A 27,090-nucleotide genomic window follows, 5' to 3' on the forward strand; every position below is an offset into this window, starting at 1 on the left:
AGTTCTGTATCAGAGGTGAATGGCGACATCGATTGGCCTCATGTTGCATGATAATACAGCTTGCCAACCTTTACATCGTCCGAATTTGATAGTGTCGATAAAGTAGTTTATTATATGTACACACTCAATATATTTTGACCATAGCGTAGTACTACCTGGAAACCATAACCGTCATATTCGAGAAATGAGTAAAATACACCTAAAGATCGGAAGGGTTTGTGGTATGGTATGTTTGTTTAGCACAAGACGTGATATGGTATGTTCATTTAACCCATTCATGCCCATGTTGTTTGTGGACAACAACGTTTTTAAACAGCTATAACTTTTGATTGAGGTAAGATTTGCTCACAAAAACAAGTAAGGCTAATAAATATGACTTACCTTTCATTTAAGTATTAACACTTATAAGGATCAGCTCTAGAACTGAAGTTATTGTAATTAGTCTGATTGGATTCCGATGGAGCAGTGCTACCAGGGACAGCTTACCTTGGCTACGGAAAATGATTTTTTTCATATATCTTCGTTATGTTGCAATATTATTGAAAACTGATAAAATTTGTCAATTTAGACTGTCTTTGGCAACGTGTTCCACGCAAGTGAACTATTGTAAATATTCTAGGAAAATTGTATTGAGCATTGGAAGGTAAAAATGAGCAGCTTCTAGCACAGCGAGGAAAGCACCTATCTTTAAGAAAAGAAGCTAAGGGTTAATGCGAAGACTCCATATCAAGAAGACTGGCAACTCTGTCCAGAATCCGGAGACAGTAACAGCAACGCCACTTGCGGGTAAAGGTGGTACTTTCCATAGTGATGCACACACACATATACATTTTTACATAAAGCTTCCTCCCTTCTTCCAATAGAGGCGCTGTAACCTCTGTCGCTTCTCGTTTGTATGGGGGAAGGAAAGAGATATCAGTCTTCTTGATATGGAGTCTTCGGTTAATGTCTAATTGATAATCGTGCATCGTGTTTGAAAAAATGTTAGAAGTTCTCCTAAACCGGAAAAAGCTAATCTCTATAATTGAAACAAAAAACAGTATTTTCAAATAGATGTGTAGATATACGCCCATCCCAGTCTCACCACGCCAACCACGCTATGATTCGTAGTCGCATCTTGTATTGCCTAGCAACAATCTGTAGACGCTTCTACTCAATTTATTTTCAAACAATAAAGCAAACTAATTCGTAATTAAATTCAGATATTCGGGTCCGTGCCTTAGCGCTAATACAGAAAGAAAGAAAACTTTATCCACCGTTTCATGAATAAATATCATCACTCTAATCTTGTTAGCTATTCTACCTAATTTGACACTAATTTTGAAAGCATCCCGGTAGCCCGAAGGACATGGATAGATCATAGTCGAATCGCTAGGTGGGCCGTGTGTTGTACAAAATTTGCAGATTTATCACGTCGCATCTTCGGATGCGCACCACAGGCTAGCAACGAGGCCTAACACTTCCGCTGTGCAGGGTGATTCCGCCAAGGGGATGAAAGACTAAAAATGTTAATTCATATTTTGTCGGGGATTTGCGATAGTGTCAGTCACGACGACACACAGTACGTACTGCGAGTTCGGTTTGGGAATATTTGCCATGCGACGTAAGTATATGCTTTGGTTTGTCACTTTTTTCCTGATTGCTATGTAATCTAATTTAAGTCCCTTTCACTTTCTATGAGCTGGAAAGACGTGTGAAACTTATTCGGAGAATGCTTTCTTGAGAAGGGGTTTAACATGTACAATTTAATTCTGGGATTTTGCTCGTTTTGAAGCGCAAGGTAATATTCAAGTGAAGCTTCATGGACATGATGGACATCATGTATTATTATAGAGGGGGATGGATAGAGGGCGAGTCATAAGCATAATCTATTCTTTTTGTTAGTCACCCATTACGAAGTATGTTTCGCGGAAAGGTAAAATGGTAGGTGGATTTCGCTTTTGGTGTATGAAGCCCACTAGAAACAACATCCAACGAAGGTCAGCTTTAAGATTGTACTCATTGTTGGGAATTTTTACGAGAAAATGCTGGGATCCGGTCAATAGCAGGTTGTGCTCATCATTCAAGTGCACTGTTTTTTCGCTCGATGCACATGAATCCATTCAGTCTATTTTCTGCAGAATGAGGCAGAGCCAGATTTCCATTTCGAACTAAAAAGGTACCTGGTTAGCATCTGGATTGGACCCAACGTGGGTGTACGAATTGAAACGGGTTTGATTAATTTATTAATTTATTTATTAATTAATGATTAATTTATTTATAGATCCTTATGAATTTTGTATTAATCGTGTTTCGTATTTCATATTGTTCCATTAACAGCGGTTTTAAACCTTTTTACTAGGTCACTCTTCAAATTTTGCATTGTTCGTGGTTCCCCTGACTATAGTTCAATTGTAATCGACAATGAGAGTATTCTTCCGACCAAGCCCTTAATTATGGATTTTGTTTGTTGAGTGAAAGGTAAATTTGACAGAAGATGATGGTTATTTCATTAGGGTAATTTCGGGAGAGATTCCACACATTTCCAAAAAACAATCCTGCATCAAAGTAAACCATACAATGATTATTATTGATGAATTAATTTTTTTCGTCTCAAAAAAAGTTCACCAAATGTCCGCGAACATTTTCAAAAAAAGGTCAACTCAGAAGAGATGTGGGCGAGATACCGCACCGCATCTTCGAACAAAATCCGGACAACAATGTTGCCTAATTTGGCTTAAAATCACAAATTAAGCTAATTTTGAGGTGCTGAGTTCATTTTTGATGTCAAAAGTCATAAATTCATTTTTCCATACATTCCATTGAACATTGCCTATCTCGTCTGCAATTGTAGTGCGTGATTCTGACCTACTGTATATAGGTATTAATGAGTTAATGTTGGTTAAAAGAGACAGATAAGATACTATTACGGACATGGTGGAGCTGTATGTATGCTTAAGATTAAGATCCAATAACTGTTTCGCCTCGCTTTTAATAACTGGTCCATCTCGTCTGCTGTTGGTTTAATATGAGTAAATAGAAACAGCGTATTTCCGTATACATAACAATAGTAACTAGTCAAATTTCGCCAAAAGATGGAGCAAATACTAGATAATTTAATAACATTTATAAACAAAATTAAAGGGAAGGGAAGAGCTTTCTTTTAATTTTCTTGAGATATTCATGGTACCAAAGGCATGGTTTCGAGAGAAATGCATGTAAAATGTTGTATACGATTGCTTGCAGATTGAAATCAGTTAAGTTCAATGCTTTTTATATCCATGGACAATAGTTTGAATTGCTTGAAATTTTACGCAAATATTTTTAAAAAATTTCGCATTTAAAAATACAGAATAATCGATTTTTTTAAAAATTACCTATTGGACCTTTGCTTTGGGTTCGACGATTCGGTTTGCGCCTATTTGCCTACGCGGAGCTTAATAACAACAGCTAAAACTTCGTCCATCGTTCGGATTTCGACGATACCGATAGTTAAGTAGTAAGCATGGTCGGTTCTCACCCCCAGTGCCACAGTGGGACGAGCCCGGACTTAAGTCCATAGGGGGGGTTCGAGCAGAAGTTCTGTTTATGCCGATGAGACACAGTGAAGCCGAAACTTGTCTTGGCTTAGCAGGCCTATGCGAAAGCACTATGCTATATTTCACCCTAAGGAGAAAAATTTGGTAAAAACCAAAATTTCTCACCAGGGTGAAAATTTGTTGGTAAAATCAATCTTTGTATAGGAGGGCACAAATCCTTATTTCATACTCAGTTGCGTTTCGGCTTCGCCTCATCAGAAACCGACACTAACTTATTGTCGGAATAGAGTAGCGCCGGCTTGACGCAAATCCCTTAAAACTAAAACACACTTTGTGTTTCAATCGAACGACTGATCAAACGTGATGTCCCGTAGCATAGATCATAAAACTTTACTTTTGAACCACCGTAATAGGTAGTAAAGTTAATTTCTAATATTTTTATATCCAAACAAGAAATTCAGCGCACAAAAACAAAAAATAATTATTTTTGAGCCACCCTAATGGACAATAAAAGTTTTTGTAACAAGTGTTAACGATTTAGCGCAATAAAATGAATATACAGAAATTTTGTGAACAATTTTGATAAAATAAATATTTTTGAGACACCCTAATGGATAGTAAATGTTTATTTTTAATCTGTTTGAATATCAAAATCGAAATCAGCGTACCAAAATTACATGAAACCGTCCTATTTGAACAAATACGGCATAGTTTTGACTTTAGTCCACTTTTTATTCTAGATCGTCCCACTGTGGAGTGGGTCTGGCTTCAATCCTAACCGAGTTCGTTGAGATTTTTTGAGGTGAAAATTTGTGGTCACGTCTTGCTTCGGCAGGAAAGTAAAGATGTTGGTCCCGGTCGATATATTTATGGACCAATTTCTAGGATATCTCTCTGTTTCCGGTGATAGGTATTCAGTGCGGGCAGACTCCGACGGAAAATAAAATAAACAGAAAAATAAATAAAATTACTGTTCTGGTATCGAACTCTCTACCAAAAATCTAACTGATAATGAAGGTATGACGAAATTGAAAATATTTGAGCTCTAACACCCTCTCCCGCCCCCTCCCTAATGAAAAGGCTTCGCAGGCCTATGTCTACACCAGCTCTTGTTCCGATGCAATGTTCAGTAAATGATATTAGGTAACCGCCAACAAACTCGTAAGTTGAAAATCAAAGATCATAGAGGTTCCTCAACAAGCATCAGGTTTCATAGCAAACGAGACTGAGCACCATCCTAACAATAGCCGCAAATACTCAACCTTCTTATCTCTACCTACCTTAGTATCGAGCAAAGAATGCGGTTACTAAGCATTGCGTTTATCCAACCCGAGACACATGCAGATACTCCATGATCGCGCCTCGCTTCCAGAATGGACAGGAAGGACACATTGTCAAAAGCACCATCAATATCTAGAAATACACCCAAGCTATATTGCTTGAGCGAGAAGCTCTTTTCAATGTTGTAAACAACATCGTGAAGCAGTGTGATCGTGAATGGAATCTGTGAACATTGATCAGCTGCGGATCGATACAACCTACACGGAAAAACATCCGTTCATAAATTCATGAACAAAAGATCATGATTTCGTGAACTGAACAATTTACGAAAATCGTGACCAAATTCCTGAAATTGTGAATAATAAACCTCGTATTCATGAAACTATTTGTGTTTCTAAAAAACTAGTTCACCCCGAATATATACATGGCGTTACATTAGAATGTTTGGTTGGGTTGCCGTAAACAGAGTGACATTGATCACTTTTCGAAGTAATCATTACATATTTTTAGACGCAACACATTTTTTCAAGTTTTATGTTTTTAAACCATGTACTGATGTATGGAGAACAAGATTGGATGGTCTTACCTAAAATTGTCCGTTTACAGCTATTTTTTCTAAAAATGACCAAAGTCCGTTTTCGTATTCCGGGGTGACTTTGATAACCTGCATGTTCACCCACATTAAGTTATTGATGTCAATGCTTCTCATTCAAATGTTTGTTTAAATTAATTCCGGAACTCATTTTTAAATAGATGTTAAAAGTATTTAAATGTACTGCGAAATTCGAGTAACCAAAATTCGTATAATTTGTCTCCAATAAAATAAATAAAAGATTCTGAAAACCTTTAAAAACAAAATATCCAGAATGTTTTGATTTTGTGAACTAATGTTCCTAAATCTATGAACAACATCATGAGTGAACCTTTGGTTTTATGAATAATATTAATAAAATTGTGAACTAGTTCACGAACAGAAAATCGATTTGGTAGTGACATGGCGGAAAACGTGATTGAAGTTCACAAAACAAAAACAAATGTTTCCACTAATAAAAGCGTTATGCGGGCGTTACCGAAGGGAAATTGAACATAATTATAAAACACATGGTTTTTGTTCACGGTCCTGTTTTCGTAACGTAAAAACGTGATTGTTCCAGAATTCATAGCATTTTTTTCACGATTTTGGGAACAATTTTTTTCCGCGTAGAAAGTGTGCGTCGACGAGACAATTAAATAATAATAACATCTGTTTCGTCGTTACATAAACACCATCGCTTGATTTTAAGGAGTTCTTTGGAAAATCTTTCGATTTTGAGAAAATTTTATTCAACCTGCTAGCCACTAGTGACATTAGTGGATAGGTTTTGTCAGCCTGCGCGCTCTGCTGATCTAAGCTATTTCTCATATGTACTACGAGTTGACCTGGAAACCCTGGAGTTACCATGCTCTTTTCATATCATTATTTCATTCTCCATTCCGGTTCCATGCTCTTTTCATATCATTCTACATTATTTTAAGCTCAGGCCTCCATGCTACCATGAACGGACACTACTATGAATGACTTTGTCGTATCCACGACGTCATTCAATTCGTCTAGGTGACTAGATCTGGGAAAATGTCCATGAAATTTAGTCGCCAAGTTTTCCAAAAAGAGGTCCCAGTTTGTAGATTTAGGATAACGGTGTGTTACCATATTGAGGGTGACAGCAAGATGATTGAAAAATATATATTTATGATCGGATAGAGGTGGTTCAGTGTTATTAGGAACCTGCCAATTTCCCATCTCACGCGAAATTATTTTGGAGCAAAGCGTTATGTCTAACACCTTCTCTCCTACAGTCCTCGCAAAGTTGGTCAGCTTCCTCCATTCAGAATATGGAGATTAGTAGGGGAGACTGAGGAGACTTGATCCCCTTTTTTATTTTTCAGTCCAACTCCGTGGAATGATAAAAAAACTATGTATTTTTTGTAGTTTTATATTGTTTCTAGGGATGACTAATAATCATAAAAAAATTATATGGAAATATTATACTGGACATGAGCTATGAGCATTTCTGGAAAACAACAAAAAAATGGAAAATTCTTAGATTAATGGAGACTCGATCCCTAATTTGGGGACACTTGATTCCTTTATGAAAACGTGTTTAAAAGAGCATGTAGGGTAATAAGCCTATTTTTGCCCTGTTTCTACTATCATCCTACCCATCTGAAGCCTTTGGTTAGAGCAGCGTCTGCCATCTTTGCTCAACGCATTGACTCAAATGGTATTGCGATAATGGGGGTACTCGATTAGAGATTTTGCTGCGCTCAAACAGAAGATTTTCACCATTCTCAAGACAATTTTGTTATTATATTGGCTCTTAATAAGAGGCGAATGACCTTAACGTTAAAACCTGTATAATCGAAATAAAAAATGGACCTTAATAACAAATCAAAGAAGCTGAAATAATAAAATTATTGTAGTAATAATGTGGTACCCTTCTTAATAGGGCAAAAACGGGTACATCACCCCCCTCAATTTTATAAATGGATTGTAGTATTGATTAAATTGTTATGATTAGATATTGTTATTTTTGTTACTACATATTACGCATCTCTCACCTGATTTTTTTACGAATTCCCCAAATCTCCGTGCAATTATTTGAAAGCTGTCTTTACTATGGCTGAGGAACGTCAAATGTGGGATGAATGGTTGCTACGTATACTGTAGTAAACAATTACAGTTATGTTTCTTTACGATGAAGCGTTCATTTTTGACATTTTTTATGACAACAATGACCAATTGTTCTGGTGTGAATTTGGCTATTTTCAGTGGTGTGTATGAAGTATGGCGAAGGGGATCAAATCTCCACGAATTTGAAGGGATCAAGTGAACCCATAGCATCTATTTCAGCAAACTTTAGTAAAAATATAGTTGAACAAAAGAATCAGCTCTATCATAACGTATTCATATAATTGACATTCTCCTGTAATTCTGTATGCAAAAGTACAGTATGTAGTGGGTGATTTTATCAATTTTATAAAAGTTTGAAAAATAAATCTTCTTCAGTTCTTCTGAGACTTTTTTTTAAATCGGTAAAAATTCGGTTACACAAAAGTCCAATTTCTTTTTTCTGTGTTAATGAAATTTATGTTTAGATAAAACTACGCAACTTTATAGTATATTCGATTAATGTATTCTGAACCGCCTTTGCGTTACAATGATGAGATCAAGTCTCCCCGGGGATCAAGTCTCCTCAGTCTCCCCTACTACTGCTGTACTCCCTCAGTTCAGAGCCTCTCAGATTGTTATCTGAGCTGTCCCAACGGATGTGATGAACATTTGCATCACTGCCGATAATAAGCGGAAGGCCATATCTGCTACAAAATGATACAACGCTTTTGAAATCATCAGAAGGTGATAACTCGTTATGTGGCCGATATGCCGACTTTTTGTCTATGTTTGCAAAAATACATGCACGAGGCATTTCACGTGGATTAGTCTTGGATGTCTTGTTGTAAGCAATGAAGGCAGTGTTAAGTAACTTTCCAATACAGAAGTTTTCTGCATGGAAGTACTGCTCTTGAACCAATGTTATGGAAGATTTACCTTCCTGCATTTATAGAGATAGATTCATAGTTGCTGTGCGTTTATGCTCAAGATTGATTTGTGCTATTCTAATTGTTGTTGATTAGAAAACTGTACATTTCACTTCCATCATATTGCACAACAACTAGAGGACACCAAGCAAGTTAGGATGTAAACACATATTGCGAATCTTATCGGGTTTAAATAGGACATGATCATAAGTTGATTTCCACGATGCTCCGTGCGCGACTGGCATATTTTAGACCATCCAGCCATTAAGTCTTGGCACGGAACTACACCCAAAATCCGACGGGCATGTTTCTGTTACTTTTGAGTAAGATTCTATTGTGTTTTCGGTAACAGACCACGCAATTGCGCATTGCGGTATTAAACTCATATTCCCGCAAAGGTAGTAAACGGTGGAATGACGAATTTCGGTTGCTGTTCATGTATGCGCATCACACAATCAAACACTTTTTCAGTATGTGTCAACCTCGGCTCTGTTCGGATGTAGGATAATTCGGTCGATTGCTATGATAGTGTTAGTACCGAGCTAAACCAACCGGAATCCTGGCGGATCTCTGACCAAATTCAGGCTGGAATCTGCCCCAATATTGGCAGAAACCAGCCAGAATTACGGATTTTTTACTGGGTAGGTTGAATAGTGGAATAAAAAGTTTAGGCGGTTTCCGGATCCGGCCTAGCTGCCAGATCCGGACCAGTCCCCAAATCCGGATCTCCCGGATCCAGACCAGTGCCCAGATCCGAACCAGTGCCCGGACCTGGACCAGTACCCGGAACCGGACCAGTGCCCGGATCCGGACCAGTACCCGGATCTAGCCCATCCCCTTTTCCCCTTACCAAGTCCGGACCTGAACCAGACCTAGACCTGGTGCTTAGATCCAGACAAGTGTCTGGATCTGGACCCTCGGTTCGGATACGTGGATCCAAACCATAGGTCTTGCTTCCTATACATGACGGGAAGGACTATCCATGTTTTGTGCAGTCGCTACCTTGCTGCTAACGTCCGTGATAGAAAAGAAATTTCAATTTAACACCGGCCGAAGTACCCCACCACTATTCCGAGTCGTTTTTTCTGATTGTGCTTTGAAGCTAGCCGAGTGTGAGCCGATCTTCAAATACGGAATGCGTCGCGTAGAAAAAATCGAAACTCGTATCTATCATCATTATGTTCGCTTTGCTCGATGCGCAATACAATGACAAGCGAAGTGCTACACACTTCCAGACAATTCGACGCGTTATTATTTATTGAATAAGAATTGATGAAACATGAGTGCGATGCAGAAGAGATTTGAATGTGTTGGTATTGCCATTTGGGGAATGTTTTGTTGGGACCGTTTTAGCATGAAACGTCTTGCTATTAGAGCATTTTTTTCTTATTACCGTAAAGGTATTACGGCCGAGTTTTGGGTGTACATCTTGACAACGGGATTCCTGTTTTCAGTCGCCTTATATGACATGAGAGCAGCAAAATAAATCGTGATTCGAATTTCATATTCTTCTTTTAAAAGTCGATCTAAACCTTTTTTCTAGGTCACCTTTAAATTTTTGCATTGTTCACACCCCATATATCCAGTACCTCGAACAATGTTGGCATGGTTATCTATAAGTTATCAATCATGACATAGTCCTAATTTCATTGGTCCAATAATCGTGGTTGTTAATAAGATAAGCTTCAGCCTTAATCTCAGATTTTCGCGTACGTGGAGCAAGCTCAGGTATTATAACGCATAGTGTCCGTGGCCATTTCGGCTCAACCTCATAATGGATACGAGGCTTTTCCAAAAAAAAACTACGATAAACCTTTCACATTATGTGATAAGGAATACTAGCTTCATTGATACTGATACATACTGATTTTACGATAAGAGTAATTTATTTCTGGCAATATAGAAAATGTGAAATATGATCCGACAACGTATTTAATTAGAAGTTTAATTTTGTCTGTTTTCGTTTGTTTTTTTTTATTGCAGATCGGATCGTGCAATGCGCAACCCCATCGAGGAAGGAAAAGTAAAGTCTTTCAATAGAAACAAAGGACATGGCTTCATTGTACCAGCGTCCGGAGGCGACGACATTTTCGTGCACATTTCAGAGTAAGATAATTTTTCCCCGTTTGCTGATGTTTCATCATATTTCGCTCACCATCTGGTGGCATTCACGTCGGTGCTAATGAAGATACTTTGTTTTATTTTTCCCTACAACTAATTGTTAGTGTCGAGGGTGAATACGTGCCACTGCCAGGCGATGAGGTCAGTTATCGCGTTTGCTTCATTCCGCCCAAGTTCGAGAAGGTGCAAGCAATCCACGTCCAGATCACGCACCTAACGCCCGAGAAGCACTCCAAGTGGGAGGAATCAGTTAAGTCGCCAGACGGTTCCCGGCTACACTAGGATTCGGCCCGATGCTCGCGCGTCCTGCTGCGATCGTCTTCTGCTACTAGGGATTAGGAATTCCGGCCAAGAGAATGATACTTTTGAGGCACTTTACTGTTAGATCGCTCGAGTTGCTCGTTTCTATCAACTGTTTTCTGAACGTTCGTTTATTTTTTCATGTTTCTCTTAAGAAGAGCTTTTTGTTCTGCTCAACAAGCGGCATGTCTGGCGCAAAAAAAATCTTGAATTATTGCCTGCATGTCAAAACCAGATCAAAAAAGGGGTATAATGTGTTTTCTTGGTCCAAATAAAAAAAATCATTTAGGCAATCATCTGATTAATTCTGTAAAAGTCATTTTCACCAACTTTTCCAAAGCGCATTTTTGATTAACAAGAACAACAGTATGAACTAGTTAAACCGCCAACATGCGAAACTACAGAATATGTAATTTTATAGAAAACTGATTCACAAAAACCGTTGAAGTAACGATGAGAGACTGTAACCGAAAAGGATCAAACGGTAACCGTAGACGAGATTTGCGGTTTGCTAGCCCCGTACAGCACCCTTGATATGCTATGTTGTTCATGCGCGATACAAACTAAGACACAGAAATGGGTGGTTTGTGGTTTGGTAATAGTTTAATCATTGGCACAATGCATACTGAAACTAATCGGAAAAGTTTTTAAGCTCCCGGAAAATTACTCAGCGATTATTTCTGTAATTTGAATGGAAACTACTGTGTAATCGTTCCACATTTTTTTCTGCGTTTATTCTCAATATTTGAAGCTTTCTACTGTGGTAGCTCAGCGCGTATTGTTTGGAATAACGAATGTTCAATTTGTGATATACATTGCTTTACCACCTGAACCATCTACCAGAGCAATACATTTTCACATCACCCATGCTGTGAAACAGTTGTCGGTGTAGCTCAATCGATACAGGTCTATCGCTCTGGTGTTGTTTTCTTCAGTTTCTATGGATTGCCTTTGAAAAATATATTTTCCAAAATCGATATTGGGTGATGATGGATGTCTGTCTGCTTGCTGTCGAAAATTCTAACAAAACTGATGACCGTGCTATAGAAATATGCTCGAAGACGAATGCAGCGAGAACTATATATGCACGACGATTCCGTGTAGTCAGAGAATGATTGGGAACATTGAGGAGATTTAGGATTTTTGACAGTTTACAGGTCATTTTTAGTATTCATTGCTGCAACACTCGTCACAAATTATGAAAAACCTCATCGATGCGTTAACGGATACAAAAATGTTAGAAATTAACGGTAACGGAATTCAGGTGTGCCTCATACTGTTTTGGATAACTTTAAACATATTTCCCCCTGTTCTTAAATAATCTTGAACCGAACGTCAGGATTTATTTCACATATATTGGGTAGTGTGCAACAAAACTAAAAAAATATGCTGAGCAACTAACGAACTAAATAAACGAAGATCGAAATGTTAGTATTACCGAGAAGTGCAGGTATTAATCATAGATCTTATCGAAGTTCACTGATAGGTATCTGGGGAAGCTCCACATTTGTAATAGTATTAAATCTTTATAACCGTAGCTAGCATTATAGTGACAGAAGCAAGATACCTCATGTTTAGACGTCATCCAAACGTTTTCTAGCCCATACAAAGTGCATATAAACTCACAAATAAAATCAGCAAAGATCATTATTGTAGCGCACAACCTTATTATAACCAACCACTGAGGAGTCGTCCACGAACACCATCTAAATTATTATTTAGTCCTGCTCGCTCGCTCCTCCTGAGCTTGAATGAAGCAAACTGGAATAGGAAATTTTAAATTGATAAATCCCGTTTAATTTGGATTATGTACTGTGGAATTCAAGGATACTTATTTAACATTACTGTTTTAATTCTTAGTTTTTCCGAGATATTTTGTACCTATAATCGCATGTTGTCGTAGTATAGTTATTTAAAGGTTTGGAGTAGCTAACTCAACGTTTACCTGGACGTCCCCTGGACGGCTCTTCTTCATCATCCTCGACATGTGTCGAACAGTCTCCGCGTGTACCGTACCGTCAGTGTTATGAACATTTTACCATCAATTTAGAGCAACAGTGTCATGTAGCAGTCCAAATTTAGTGTTTAAGAAGACAAAACAAAAAAAATAGCACCAAACGTTTATTCCGTATGCGTGGATACGCAAGCAACATGTAGGTAGCGAATTTTTTCTTCCTCCGATGTAATCTACTTATCAATCCCGAACCCCTTTATGAAAATAGATGCCAAGAGTCACTCACATCGAGAAAAATCTTTAGTGAAGAGCCTGTACAACAACAACAATGATCAAAAAGTAGACCCGACTTGCGCTAGATAGGATAGCTTTGGGTAACCCGAGCCGAGCGAAAAGGTTAGAAGACAGATGACGAATTATTGCGTTTCGAGCGAAGCGAAATTGCTTTCCCAGTGGAGAAAACATCTTAATTTGCTATATCGCTTCCCCAGTTTCCCCCTTTGTGCAGCCTTCTTTTTTAACACGTGAGGATCAAATATTTGCGTCCACCGATGCAGAAACGATTAGATATAGAGAAAAAAAAATCCGTGATGCCTCGTAAAACCTTATTCAGGCGTTCCAACGCGGGAGCAGATAGAGCCGAGTTTTGTTCTTATCAGTTGGAGCCTCGATAGGATGGAGCGGAACTTAAGAAGTATTTTATTATTTTCCTGGCAATTTATTATACCCAGTAAAAGTATCTTATGAAGATTCAGGTTCGCCCGAGTCAAACCACATATATTTGTATCGTTCGTTAAATACGGTAGGATTTAATGTTAACTGTTTTAAACAAACATTATCTTGTAAGTGGAAGAAGCACTAAAACATGAGAGTATGAATAAATTTACATTTGAGCTGTACGAGCGTGGTCTTGGTATGTCCAAAAGAAAGCCGAAATTTGTTTTGCTATATTCTACACCGTGGTCAATATTTTTGGATAAGCTTTAAAAATGTGTTAATGCAAGGTGTTCTACACATAATTGTCCTATGTATATAGAGAACCCCATAAAACAAAACAATTCACGATGCAGAATATATTGGCTGAAATGGAACGTTCCGTGTCTGTAGTTTGAGATGTGTGCCTTGCTGTGTCTTCTCATCATTTTCCTGAGCGGAACGAAAGGAGACGGAGAAGGGAAGAAGCAGAATTAGAAAGATGGGAAAAATAACAGTACGAAAACAAATAGCAGGTAAGTTAAATTCACTAGTAGTTCAAATCGCCTGCGAGAAACCCTAAAGCTCTTTACCGCACTGGATTAAGAACTTTAGTATGTTACTAAGTTTCAGTCGCCCAAACACAGTTTCCTCTTTGTAATGAACAATCGAAAACTCGAAATCGTATTTGCGTTACTGTTGGGCAGTTACATATCGAATGATATGATGTTTCATAAACGGATTAACAAAAATCACACGAAAAAGGCTCAGCGAACTGAATAGCAGCCATGTGATAATCAGCATGCCACAGTGTTGTTTCGAAAAATGTAAGAGATTTTTGAAGTCAATTGACAGTTTTTTTATTCAGTTCTTTTATTTAATAGGCGCAAGGCGGTAGCTTGGCGGGTGCCAAATTCCTTTTTTTACATTTGGAATATCTTAAAACTAGAAGGTAGAATGTAGAAATATTTTTTTTAATATTGAGAGGAACATTTTTTACAACTATCTAAAACTAGAAATACGATTCGATATACAAGATTGGGAACATTTTTGCATTAAAAATGCTTTACTCTACTATATGAGGCTGGGGCCAGGTGTAAAACTAAGATCTGATTTCGAATTGCGTCACGAAGATGTGGCATAATTTTAAACGACTGTAGCGCTGTTAATTGTGGGTGGATTTGCGTCATTTACCAAACGATTCAGAGAAGTCCAACTTAAAAAATGGTTGGTATTTTAACTTACACTATTGGAAAAATCGTATCGTAATTATGAAAATATTGGGAAAATGTAAGAAAACAAAGTTTTCGCTTTCGTTTTGTTAATTGTTGATGGATTTTCATGATTCGAACACCAATCGATTAAGAAAATTGCCAGTAAAAATTGTTATCAAATTTATCTGTGTATTTTATTAGCGCACTATTGAAAAATCCGGAAATATGCAATAAATAGGGAAAACGTAAACAATGTTCACAAATTTGTGCAAGACTTTCCCTGACACGGACCTCATCTCGACATTCATAAGCGTCCTATACATTTCATCGCTTGATATAAAAGGAATATTTTTGACCGAATTGCTTCATTGTCATGCCTTCTCTGCTAGCAGAACCAATTACATAATCGCTACTGTTGCTTGTAAGTTATCTGTTAGATCTTTCATTTCGCACGAGCTACGGAAGGGTGACGTTTGTCTGTGTGCGCTGGAAGGGTTTTGTTCGCAGTTCCAAACGACGATGGCGGAACTTCAACGAGATGGCGAATTGTTGGTTTACGTACGATCCACACGATACATCAGGCTTCCGTCACCGGTACGGAACGTCAAGATCAGTTAAATGGAAACATTCACACACAATATCAACGGCACGGAACGTTTTGACGTACGGCACGTTTCAACGGGCACAAGAGAAAATACGACGAATAAATAATGGAAAAAGAATTCAATTAGAAAATTCTTTTTGTTATCTTGTATTAAGTTTGCGCTTGTTAATTCTGTACATTTACCAGTGGATCATAATGTAAGCGAATATTACTCAAAATAACAATCTACCAACCTGATGATGTTTGCAAAACCTTTAAGAAAATAAGTAAATGTGGCAACCCTACCACTAAGCGAAAGCCACACTAGAAAGAATGATTAAAATATTTTTATTTATCGTACAAAAAGGATGGTGCACCAAAAAATAATAAAAGAGATCGTCTTGTGTCACATAGTGCTCATTTGGCATGAGCTGCGAAAGAGGAATATTCGTCTTTGTGTATGCAGCAGAAACGAATCGCCGGCAAGGTTCGAATTGTTTCAAAGGATTCTCGTCTCGTATCCAAAAACATTAATAGCCAACCGTCCTTATTAGGATGAATACATAATGGAAAAAAAGAATTCAATTAGAAAATTTCTGAATGTTAATTCTGCACCTTTACCACTGAATCATAATATAAACAAATATTCTTCAAAATAATAATCTACCAACCTGATAGTTTTTTTTATTCAGTTCGTTTATTTAATAGGCACAAATGCGTTAGCTTGGCGGTGCCAAATTCTTTTTTTACATTTTGAATATGTTAAAACTAAAAGGTTACAATGCACAAATATTTTTTAATTTTGAGAGGAACATTTTTTACAACTATCTTAAACTTTTAGTTTAAGATTCGATATACAAGATTGAACAATAATTATTTTTTATAAAAAAATTTTACAAATTTTTTTTACATGTATCTTAAGACTATGAATGAGCATGAGCATGATGACCGCACAATTCGTAGTTGCTACTCCGTGATTGACCAGAACAATCGAAATTGCACAGAGAATCAACAGATGGGGCCTGGGAGTAGCTATCCATCCTCAATGTGCAAAACTCGAGAGTTCTATATTTTAAAATGTCAATAACGGCGCCGGCCACGTCCTTACAGTCATCGGGGAAGGAAAGGAATGTTAGTGTGGCAAACGTTGTTATGGAGACCGTGTATACCTCTGCATCTCCACGTTTGCCATGGGAAGGAGTTTTTGTTAGTGGGATGGGGTAAAGCGTTACACAAATCAAGATTCACCTTGATAAGCGATACGATCTATGCAACTCTCTGGAGTGTTATCATTTGTTTGTTGCTCTGGGCAGCCGGAGGCCGAGAATTTGTGATAGATTTATCGTTTGTTGAATTATTTCGGAAATACTTACTTTGTAACAAAAATGCAACTTCAACTCCGGGCAACCGGTTGCCGGGAGTGTTGCCTATGCTTAAATGAATCAATTTTTGGAGGTGACATGAACGAATTTATTATTTCTTGCTTCTTCCTTTCGGCGAAACACAACCGTCCAAGAATAATACAATATAACATAAAGCCTAGACCAAGATTTCGTAATATAACATTTATAGTTAATCATCATTGATACTACTATAGTAAATGAAACGACAGCTACGTATTGCTTTTTCTTCACGAACGATTGAATAAAATACCGATTTTTAAGCAATGAATATTCGCGCGGGTTTTTATGCTAACTGGAATGCATTTTGAGCGGCACCACCTAAGTACCTAAAACGACCGGCTTTGTATGTCAGATATACAACCGATGACGCGCGCTTTACACTAACTACCAGAAATAGAGACAACACCGAATACAAGCAGAACGACAAAAATGCAATCCACTGATTATAGCTAGAATAAGCAGAAAATGCAAAAAATGAAGTAGATAATCATGTTCTGGTCCCTCCCAAGACAATAATGATATTATTATGCGCATGACAGGCCAAGTAATAATATATCCTGATTCCTCTACCTACAATAACGGCGGTCAACATCCTCCCGCCCGCAACACCTCAATAGTCTCCAACCTGGCCACGCCATACGTTTGTCCAATGAGTTGTGAAATTTCTTACGGGACGCTGTCTACAAACTGGTGTAAACAACCACCGTCAACATAAGGGCTATCAACGTATCATAAGCAAGACAAATAAGGCCACCTTTTTCAAACTTCCAGTAGTGGCTCCACAGTCATAAAAGGGGTTTTTGCACAATAACAGCGACAAGAATATTAAAAAAAATCAATTGTTATTTACATGTATCTTAAGACTATGAATGTAGATTAATATAAATATATGAGAAATTTCACAGCTATCTTAAAACTAGGAATACAATTAGATATACAAGAGGGGAAACGAAAAAAAATGAAAAGGTTTATCAGGAATCAGAATATATTGGCTCAAATGGCACGTTCCCCGTACATAGTCGGGGATTTGTGCCTCATATAATACAAATTGGTTTTTGTAACAGCAGCAGGAGTTGTATCAGGAACAGGGGGCGTAGGCGAGCACGATGACGGAAAAAGAAAAACAAAACTTGCAACATTCAGGCAAAGAGAAGAACAGTGACGTGAGTTAGAACCTCAGGCTGGTAGATGGTAGATGCCTAGGATCGGGTTGACGGCTGGTCACTCTGGTGCTCCGAAAGGAAGGACAGGGATCTCTAAGAACGAGAAATAAAGAATATGAGCTAGAATAGGATATTTGTCGATTTAATGAAAAGGTAGATGAGAGATATATAGGGAAAATCGCGACTTGCCAGGATATCCCGAACTGGTACATTGGGTGGTCTACCGCGGGCCCAAAGAGAATTCTTTAACTGAGACCTGGCGTCACAATACCCGGCGCATACCCAGACAATGTGATCGATGTCGTGATAACCTTCTTTACAAGCGCACCAACTACTCTCTGTGATGCGCATCCAATGTGTAGTGATTGGACATAAGTCGGGACATTACACGTATGAAATCTCAACTCACATCCATCCCCCTGAACCAAGGCTTCGCTGATACCTTTGGGATAATCGAATGTAGCCATCGTCCAAGTTCACCATTGCTCCACGAGGTTTGCCAACTGTTGAGTGTCCTCTGACGACAAATACTAAAAAATTCGTCGAAGCAGATTGGTCTTTCGTATATGTCATCTAATGCGCCCATCTTTGCTAAAGAGTCGGCCTTTTCATTGCCCGGGATAGAGCAATGAGAGGGGACCCAAACAAAGGTAATCTGGTAAGATTTTTCAGATAACTTGCGCAGAGACTCCCGTATCTTCCTCAGAAAATACGGGAATTGCTTTTTAGGCTTCACCGCACGAAGAGCCTCGATAAAGCTGAGACTGTCCGAAATGATGAAGTAGTGATCTGTGGGCAGTGTGTCGATGATCCCAAGGGTATACTGAATAGCAGCTAATTCGGCGACGTAAACTGAAGCAGGATCATTGAGCTTGAGTGAAGCGGTGACATTACCATTGAAGATACCGAAGCCAGTGGACCCATCGAGATTTGATCCGTCAGTGTAGAACATTTTGTCACAGTCGACTTCTCGGAATTTATCATAAAATATATTGGGGATCACTTGCGGGCGTATATGATCCGGGATTCCACGAATCTCTTCCTTCATGGATGTGTCGAAGAGCACAGTAGAATCAGAAGTATCTAGGAAACGGACACGGTTGGGATTGTACGAAGAAGGATTGATGCTCTGTGCCATGTAATCGAAGTACAAGAACATAAATTGGGTTTGAGAATTAAGCTCGACGAGCCTCTCGAAGTTTTCAATCACCAACGGGTTCAAAATGTCGCATCGGATGAGCATTCGATATGAGAGGTCCCAAAATCTATTTTTAAGCGGGAGAACGCCCGCCCGCACTTCGAGACTCATCGTATGGGTCGAGTGCATGCAACCCAAAGCAATGCGCAAGCAACGATACTGGATTCTTTCCAGTTTGCTGAAGTGTATGTTCGCAGCGGAGCGGAAACAGAAACATCTGTACTCCATCACGGACAATATCGTTGTTTGGTATAACCTGATCAGGTCTCCTGGGTGTGCACCCCACCATGTTCCAGTTATTGTCCGGAGAAAATTAATCCTTTGTTGGCATTTCTGTTTCAGATACTTAATGTGACATCCCCAGGTACTATTAGAGTCGAACCAGACCCCGAGATATTTGAATGATTGATCGTTACACCCATGAGTAGAAGCTGGAGTTGCGTCGGCTCACGCTTTCTAGAAAAAAAAACAACCAACTCAGTTTTCTCCGTGGAGAACGCGATACCCATCTGAAGAGCCCAAGCAGACAAATTGTCCAAGGTATCTTGTAATGGTCCTTGCAAGTCGGCAGCTTTGGGCCCTGTAACAGAGACCACCCCGTCGTCTGCAAGTTGCCTTAGCGTGCATGAATTAGCAAGACAAACGTCAATGTCATTCACGTAAAAATTATAGAGCAGGGGACTTAGACATGAGCCCTGGGGAAGACCCATGTAGCTAAATCGCGAAGTTGTTAAATCACCACGCGAAAAGTGCATGTGCTTTTCAAACAACAGGTTTAGCAAAAAGTCATTTAAAATCGGTGAAAGACCATGCTGGTGCAGCTTCTCTGACATAACGTGGATAGAAACTGAGTCAAAAGCCCCCTTAATATCCAAGAAGACTGATGCTTTCCCCTTTTTGCTAGCATAGGCCATTTCTGTAGACAATCGTTCGTCCCTTTGCCTTTGCGGAAGCCAAATTGTGTATCTGACAGTAAGCCATTTGTTTCAACCGAATTGTCGAGGCGAAACAAGATAATTTTCTCGAACAACTTCCGGATACAGGAAAGCATTACAATTGGCCGGCACGAGTTGTGGTCGGAGGCTGGTTTTCCTGCTTTTGAAATGGCAATGACCTTCACTTGCCTTCAGTCATGAGGGACAATACCCTCGAGGAACGGTCTTTCGTTCGCGGTATCGTGAGGAGACGCGACGTGATACGCTTTTTGTACCGGGACAGAGTCCGGATAGATCTTCATGGCAATAGCGAATATCCAGCGGTTTGAATGTTCCACGTTCTCGTTTGATACTGTTTCGGTTACGCATACTTCGGGCCCCCAGGAGTGTTCATTGCTGTTTCTCTCTTTAACCCATCGACGAACCGGTGCCAGTAACTGCTTTTTTGGCTTTTATTAGTTAGACTCTTCATTCGCGTTTCTAACGGCGCGTACTGTCGATAGCTGGCGGGTAACCCGTCGTCCCGGAAGACCTTATATGCAGTGAACTTCTCCGCGTATAGCTCTGAGCACTCTTTGTTCCACCACGGGGTAAGAGAGCGTCCATGGATATTCAAGCCAGGTACTGGTTTAGTCCGAGCTTGATCCGCGCTGCCGAGAATCAAGCCAGCCAAAACCTGTATTCTTCCTCCGAAGGAGGTTCTTGAGTGGATTCGATTTTAAGGGGTTACATACTGTTTGTACGAAAAATGTCAAGAAAGTTTTACGAACAGGCATGAAGCAATGATTTCATTGCATCAAACTTATAGTATTTTGGTAGTACATCTTTCAGTGAAATAAACAAGCATAAGTTTATAAAAATATATTGATAATTGACGGAGTTCTGGCTTTTTCCCCGAAACCCTTTTTTATTTAATAGGTTTGCGGTATCACGATTGAAGACCAGTAGATCATCTAAAATCCCAAAGTATTTTTCCGCATTCGGGATCGTTTTTCCTAAAAAATCGCTGTTTTAAGCTCTAAAAATTGTATTAAAAAATTCTCATCTGCAAAACAAAAATGTATGCATAAAAAAGGAATCGTTAAGGAACGAGAAAAATTAATTACGATTATTGGAAAAAAAATTGATTGAGTGGTTTTTCGGTAATCGTGATCACGGAAAAACCCTTTTTGGATAAACGACATTTCGAGAAATCCAATTTTGTAATTTCAACTTACCACTGCTCTTGGTAGACGAGGCGCTGTAACTTTCGATCTATTTCTCGAACCTCTATAAAAATTTGGGAAAATATTCTCAAGGATCTGTACTTTCAGATAAAGTAATAATTTTTTTTCAGTTTTTGCCTTTCTCAATAGAAAGGTATTGCAATTGCTCTGAAAACCGACTTTTTAACGGAGGCCCGGAGGGCCGAGTGACATATACCATTCGATTCAGTTCGTCGAGTTCGGCAAATGTCTGTGTGTGTGTATGTATGTATGTGTGTGTATGTGCGTATGTGTGTGTATGTGACCAAAAATGTCACTCGTTTTTCTCAGAGATGGCTGAACCGATTTTGACAAACTTAGTCTCAAATGAAAGGTGCAACGTTCCCATAGGCTGCTATTGAATTTCTAATGGATCCGACTTCCGGTTCCGGAATTACAGGGTGATGAGTACGAACACGCAGAAAATGTCGATTTTAATAAATTCCGCAATGAATGTATAAAGGTGAATTTTTTTTTCCAAAATATGACCACAACTGCTTCGATTTGTAGTATTAGGTCACTAACATCCATTCAAAGTCTATTTGGCCACATTGGCCACTATCATCGGTTCCGGAAGCCCCGGCGGAAGTACCTAAATTCAGAATAACAGTCACTTCGGTTTCTCGGAGATGGCTAGACCGATTCGACTAAACTTGGCCTCAAATGAAAGGTATTGCGTCCCCGCAAATGGCTATTCAATTTCATCCCGATCCGACTTCCGGTTCCGGAGTTACAGGCTGTGGCGTGCGATCACATAGCAAATTGTGATTCAAACCGATACTCCGATGAAAGCAAAAAAGGTAAAAATTTCGCTAAAATGTCTCTCAAACAACTTTAATTTGCTGTTCTAGGTCACCGACGGCCAACCAAACTTTCGTTGACTACATTGACCACCATAGACGGTTCCGGAAGTGCCCGAGAAAAGCGGCCATCTTTCAAAATTTACGAACTCACATCAGTTTCCCGAAAATGGTTGGGCCGATTTTCACAAACTTAGTCTCAAATGATAGCTATAATATCCCCACAGATGTCTATAAAATTTCGTACGGATCGCTTATATGGGTCCGGAAATATAGACAAAATCGTCCGGTCACATATGAAATTCCCATATAAGTCGGAACTCTATTTTTTTTCAAAGGGGGGACCCCATTAAATTTCAGAAATCGAATTCGTATGTTTGATGCCAAACATCTTTAAAATGCATGAAACGTCGAGATTTTATGTTATCTCGAAAATTTTTTTTTATAAAAATCGACTTTTTGGGACTTTGCCGATTTCGCACCTTTTTTCAGTTCAATATTACCATGGCTGTTTTTTCTTTTTCAAAATTTTAGAACTCGAATAATGATTTATTTTCTTGTATATAGTTGTCATGTGTTGTATAATAATAAAATGTAATAGGGTGATGAACCTATTTTCACCATACTAAGCAAGGTGCCTCACTAATTCGGTAATTTCTTGCCTTACGATCAATGGAATGCGTAGAAATTGACATTAACCGCTTAGCTTCGTTGTTAAGAACCAATGTAATAACACAAATGCGTTGAAAACAGTAAAATTCTCGTGTTTGAGCACAATGAAAACTCGAATCGAGTGCCCTATTGTTGCGCTACCATTTGACTCAATGCGTTGAACAAAGATGGCAGACACTGCTCTAACCAACGGCTTCAAATGGGTCGGGTGATAATAGAAACATGGCGCGAATAGGCCATCACCCTATATGCATTTAAAAGTTTTTAATGAATATGAACAACGCACACATTCTCGTGATTCATGATTGAGAAAGGCACAATTGCACCGCTAGGTGGATTAAAATAGGTTTTTTTTTAAAGTAAGAAGGTATGTAACTCCTTAAACTAAAATGGTGGTTCTTAACCAAACCGAGCAAAACTAATCAATGTAAAAGTTATTTCAAGTCTAACAAAAAAAGTAAAAAAGAAAAGACACTGATTGAAATTGAAAATCGGAGTGATCTCAAGTTGCTACCTTGGGGAATTCCAGAGACATTTGAAATGCTCTGAAGTGAATAATCCAATTTTCATGCAAACAATTTGGATCGTTAATTATTAATCTGAATTATTAATCTGAAGCGTGTAACGACAGCCGAAGACGGCGCTGATTTCTAGTTTTACTTGCGAAATTCCATAGATAAGCCGAGTGACACGGATTTCAGTGCATGAGATACACCGTCTTTTGTACGAATAGAGAATGCCAACATTAAGTTGTCATCATTTTAATTCAGTGGCTTTTAATGAACGTCAATTTATCTAACAAACAAGATATCACTAATGAATATTAAAAATTCAGCGGTTTCGTCGAAAGAGAGGGAAAATTGTGTAAATAACCCTCTCGATCTGTAATAATTTGAAAAGACACATTTACGTCACCACATTTTAGTTGAAATGCTGATGCACTAATTTGCATGAAGCAGAATGTATGCGCTAAAGAGTTTATTCATATTCAATTACACGACGGAGGGTTTCGTTTAGCTACGATCACAAGTTTTCAAAGTGCGGTTCAATAAATGCTCTATTGATTCGGGGTGCCGAAGCTGTTTGCAGATCAATATATAGAACCACTATATTTTCAATGGCTACTCACCGCATCACTTACAGACTATCGAGCGGCACTGATAGCTGGTTGTGCAGCCAGCAGAGGTAGGTGCATATACCTACACTTACACTCAATACAAGGCAAACAATTTTGATTGATTGTATACCCCCCTTTTTCATTCAATTTCTGCGGCTTGATGGAATTATAATCTTGGCAATACTGCGTTGCTACATTTTATCCCTTTTCATACTTTTACAGCCGTTTTGTCCGTGCCATGTTTTGCGTTTGGGGATTGATTGACAATAGACACAGCAAACTAGATAAGGCTCGTAGTTATAACTAAATTTTCTTTCTTTTTGGATCTCTCAGATCATCTGTCACAATGACAGATATATACGGAATTCGACCGACGACAATCCTAGTCTAGTGTTTTGTGTCTATAGAATAGACCGATGCGTTCTGCCTGAACACAGGGACATGTTTCGCTTGACTAAAGAGTAGCAAGATGAAAATACTTTATTTTCAGGAACAAATCGGGATTCGGTGAATTCCGGCGAGACTTCATCAAGGCACTGATTGGGTATATTTTTCTGCTGAAACAATGTAGAGCAAATGTATTCTGTGTTATGCTTTCAAGACTATCTTGCGATGCACCATCATGTTTGGAGTTTTTTTTATTGTAGAAGTTTTAGCCTTAGAGTCAAACGCCTCTTTAAAAAATCTAGCACTATGTATAAAGTTGACCTCGAATCCAGATGAGCTGCATGCAATCGATTAGCCAACTGCGCTATATCGGTCCCTGGAGATATTTCTTTCTATGTTTAGTTTATACTGATTCCAATGTATAAAATTTAGTCGTGATATATTACAAAAACACTTGCTTGTTTAATATTTATGAAAATTTTACATGAGTTATTAAATCGTGTGCAGTTTTTGACGTAGGACTACGTCTTTGTTTTCGGTATGGGGGTGCACATTGCAAATTCAACAAAATTGGTATGTAACGAAAAGTGGTCAGGTTTCAAATAATGTAACTCAGCCATCTCACGATAAATTTTCAAAATTTTTGCGCATATCGCTCAGAATTGATTCTAAGAACAGATTCCAACAGACAAACCCAAAGATTTTTGATATCATGGCATTAAAAATTTAAATTATGTAAACATAGTCAAAATACCACGCATTTGCACACAGAAGGTTGCGCTTCCCTAGTCTGGCACGACAGATTTATGTACGTAACGAGCAACGCTTCTATGAATGACGTCATCATCGACTATTTAAAGAATAGCACAGATAACAGACGTTTAGGCTCGATTTGAATCGTGTGTAAATATCCGCTACTGAAATTCCGAATAAATAAATCGCCTGAGACACGTTTGGCAAACGTTTGTAGATGTCGCAGTGATCGATACAATGCAGTTAGAGTGCAGCTGTCAAACATGTGTAGCAAACAGTTGCGCCGATGGCAATAGTGAATCACGGATTTCCAACGTTTATCAATTTGAAAGTTTACACAGGTTTTTGGAAGAAATATTGTTCTAGCCTAAACGTTTGTTATCTGTGAGAATAGATTCTGTCAGACAAGCTCAGCCTGTTGAACGGCGTGTAGAGCAGACCACTGCGCTGCATGCTTCCGCAGCCAGTGTAGAAGACTGATAAGTCCATTACACTCATAACAGTTTTTGCAACCGACCGAGACGGTTGTGCCTCCAGGTGGAAGGTTTTGTTCTCGAGAGAGTGACGGAGTGCGAGACGCTGTATGCGTTATTGTGGGAGAGAGAGAGAGACCAGTTTGTTAAGTGTGAGTCGACAGTTGATACGTCGGAGGCGTGGTCAACGGCATCCTCGACAAGTGGTGTTTTCACAGCAAACCGCGGGTAGACGAATTTGCCTACCGCGGTGGCAGAAATCGACAGTGATCGTGCCTGTACACACAGAAAAAAATATAGTGTATTGGTGTCGTCGGGCAATTCTAATCGACGAGAGGGAAGCGTCACAGGTAGACCCATTTGCTCTATTTGTCTACCGCAGAAGTGGTACGACGAATAGTGGCACCGAAAAGTGCCGCATCGACAGTGGGATTTTCGCAGCAAGCCACAGGTAGCCACATTTGTCTACCGAGGTGGTGGAAACGGAGAGAGCGCGCTTGTGGTGGTGATACCGACGAGCAGCTTATTCGGAGAGAGTTTTGAAGTGTTGCAGGTAGGACTATTTCTCTACTGAAGAAGCAACGCGACGAAGAAGGACAGCAAGTGTCACATTGTCAAACAACGGGCACCGAGTTTACAACGTAACACATGAGGTGTGTTCTACCGGTGTCTTCGTCACCTAATAGATAGCAGATAACAGGTATATTTTTCATTCCTTTTTGTGATAGTTTTTCTTATTAGGTAAAATGGATGAAGAGATGGGAGAACGAGTAACAGACCCTCCCCCTAAGCCTTATGCTGAAAATGTAAATCCGACTAGAATTAAAATTTACCCAGAGTCGTCAACGGGACCATGGATTGTATTCATTAGGCGTAAAGCAAAGGCGCTAAATATCATTCAAATTTCTAAAGATTTGACTTCGCGATTCTCGGATGTAAAAGAGATCGTCAAAGTTAATAAAGATAAAATACGCATTGTCGTTGGTAGTTTCAAACAAGCCAATGCAATTGCTTCTTGCGAGCTTTTTACGCGTGAATATAGAGCATATATTCCTTCAAAAGAAATTGAAATTGATGGGGTCATCACAGAATCGAGTTTGACTGTTGATGACTTAGTTAAGCATGGGGTTGGTCGTTTCAAAGACACCATACTTAAAGACGTAAAAATACTTGAATGCAAGCAATTGCATTCAGTATCACACGAAGGAGATAAAAAAGTTTATCGACTGTCTGACTCATTTCGAGTGACTTTCGCTGGGTCTGCGCTGCCCAACTATGTCATTATCGATAAGATTCGTCTCCCTGTTCGCCTTTTTATCCCTCGTGTAATGAATTGCCTTAATTGCAAACAGCTTGGCCACACAGCCACTTACTGTTCCAATAAGGCACGGTGTGGCAAATGTGGGGGTTCTCATCAAGAGGATACATGCAATGAAAATTCAGAAAAATGCTTAATGTGCGGAGAAAACTCACATGAGCTCCCTGCATGCCCCATTTATAAATTGCGTGAGGATAAAATTAAACGATCCTTGAAGGAGAGGTCTAAGCGCTCCTATGCAGAAATGTTGAAAAATGCTACCCCTAAACCCATCTTCTTAGAAAACACTTACGCATCTCTATTTTCGGAACAGTCTGACTCTGACGGAGCGTGCGAAGGTACATCATTTGTTTTACCCGGAAATTCCAGAAAAAGAAAACAGTCTTC

General features: G+C 39.0%; 1 protein-coding gene across 1 annotated transcript in view; it reads left to right on the plus strand.

The window, feature by feature from the left end:
- LOC131688843 (cold shock domain-containing protein CG9705) overlaps positions 1-11,089 on the plus strand; it is a 72,248-nt gene extending 61,159 nt beyond the window's left edge. The window contains exons 2-3 of the mRNA XM_058973403.1: positions 10,359-10,481; positions 10,601-11,089. Coding sequence (XP_058829386.1) covers positions 10,359-10,481; positions 10,601-10,778 — 301 coding nt within the window. The 3' untranslated portion in view covers positions 10,779-11,089. The remainder of the gene's footprint in view (positions 1-10,358; positions 10,482-10,600) is intronic.
- Positions 11,090-27,090: the final 16,001 nt, after the last annotated feature.

Source organism: Topomyia yanbarensis, chromosome 3, assembly GCF_030247195.1.
Source record: "Topomyia yanbarensis strain Yona2022 chromosome 3, ASM3024719v1, whole genome shotgun sequence".
NCBI classification, from domain to species: Eukaryota; Metazoa; Arthropoda; class Insecta; order Diptera; family Culicidae; genus Topomyia; species Topomyia yanbarensis.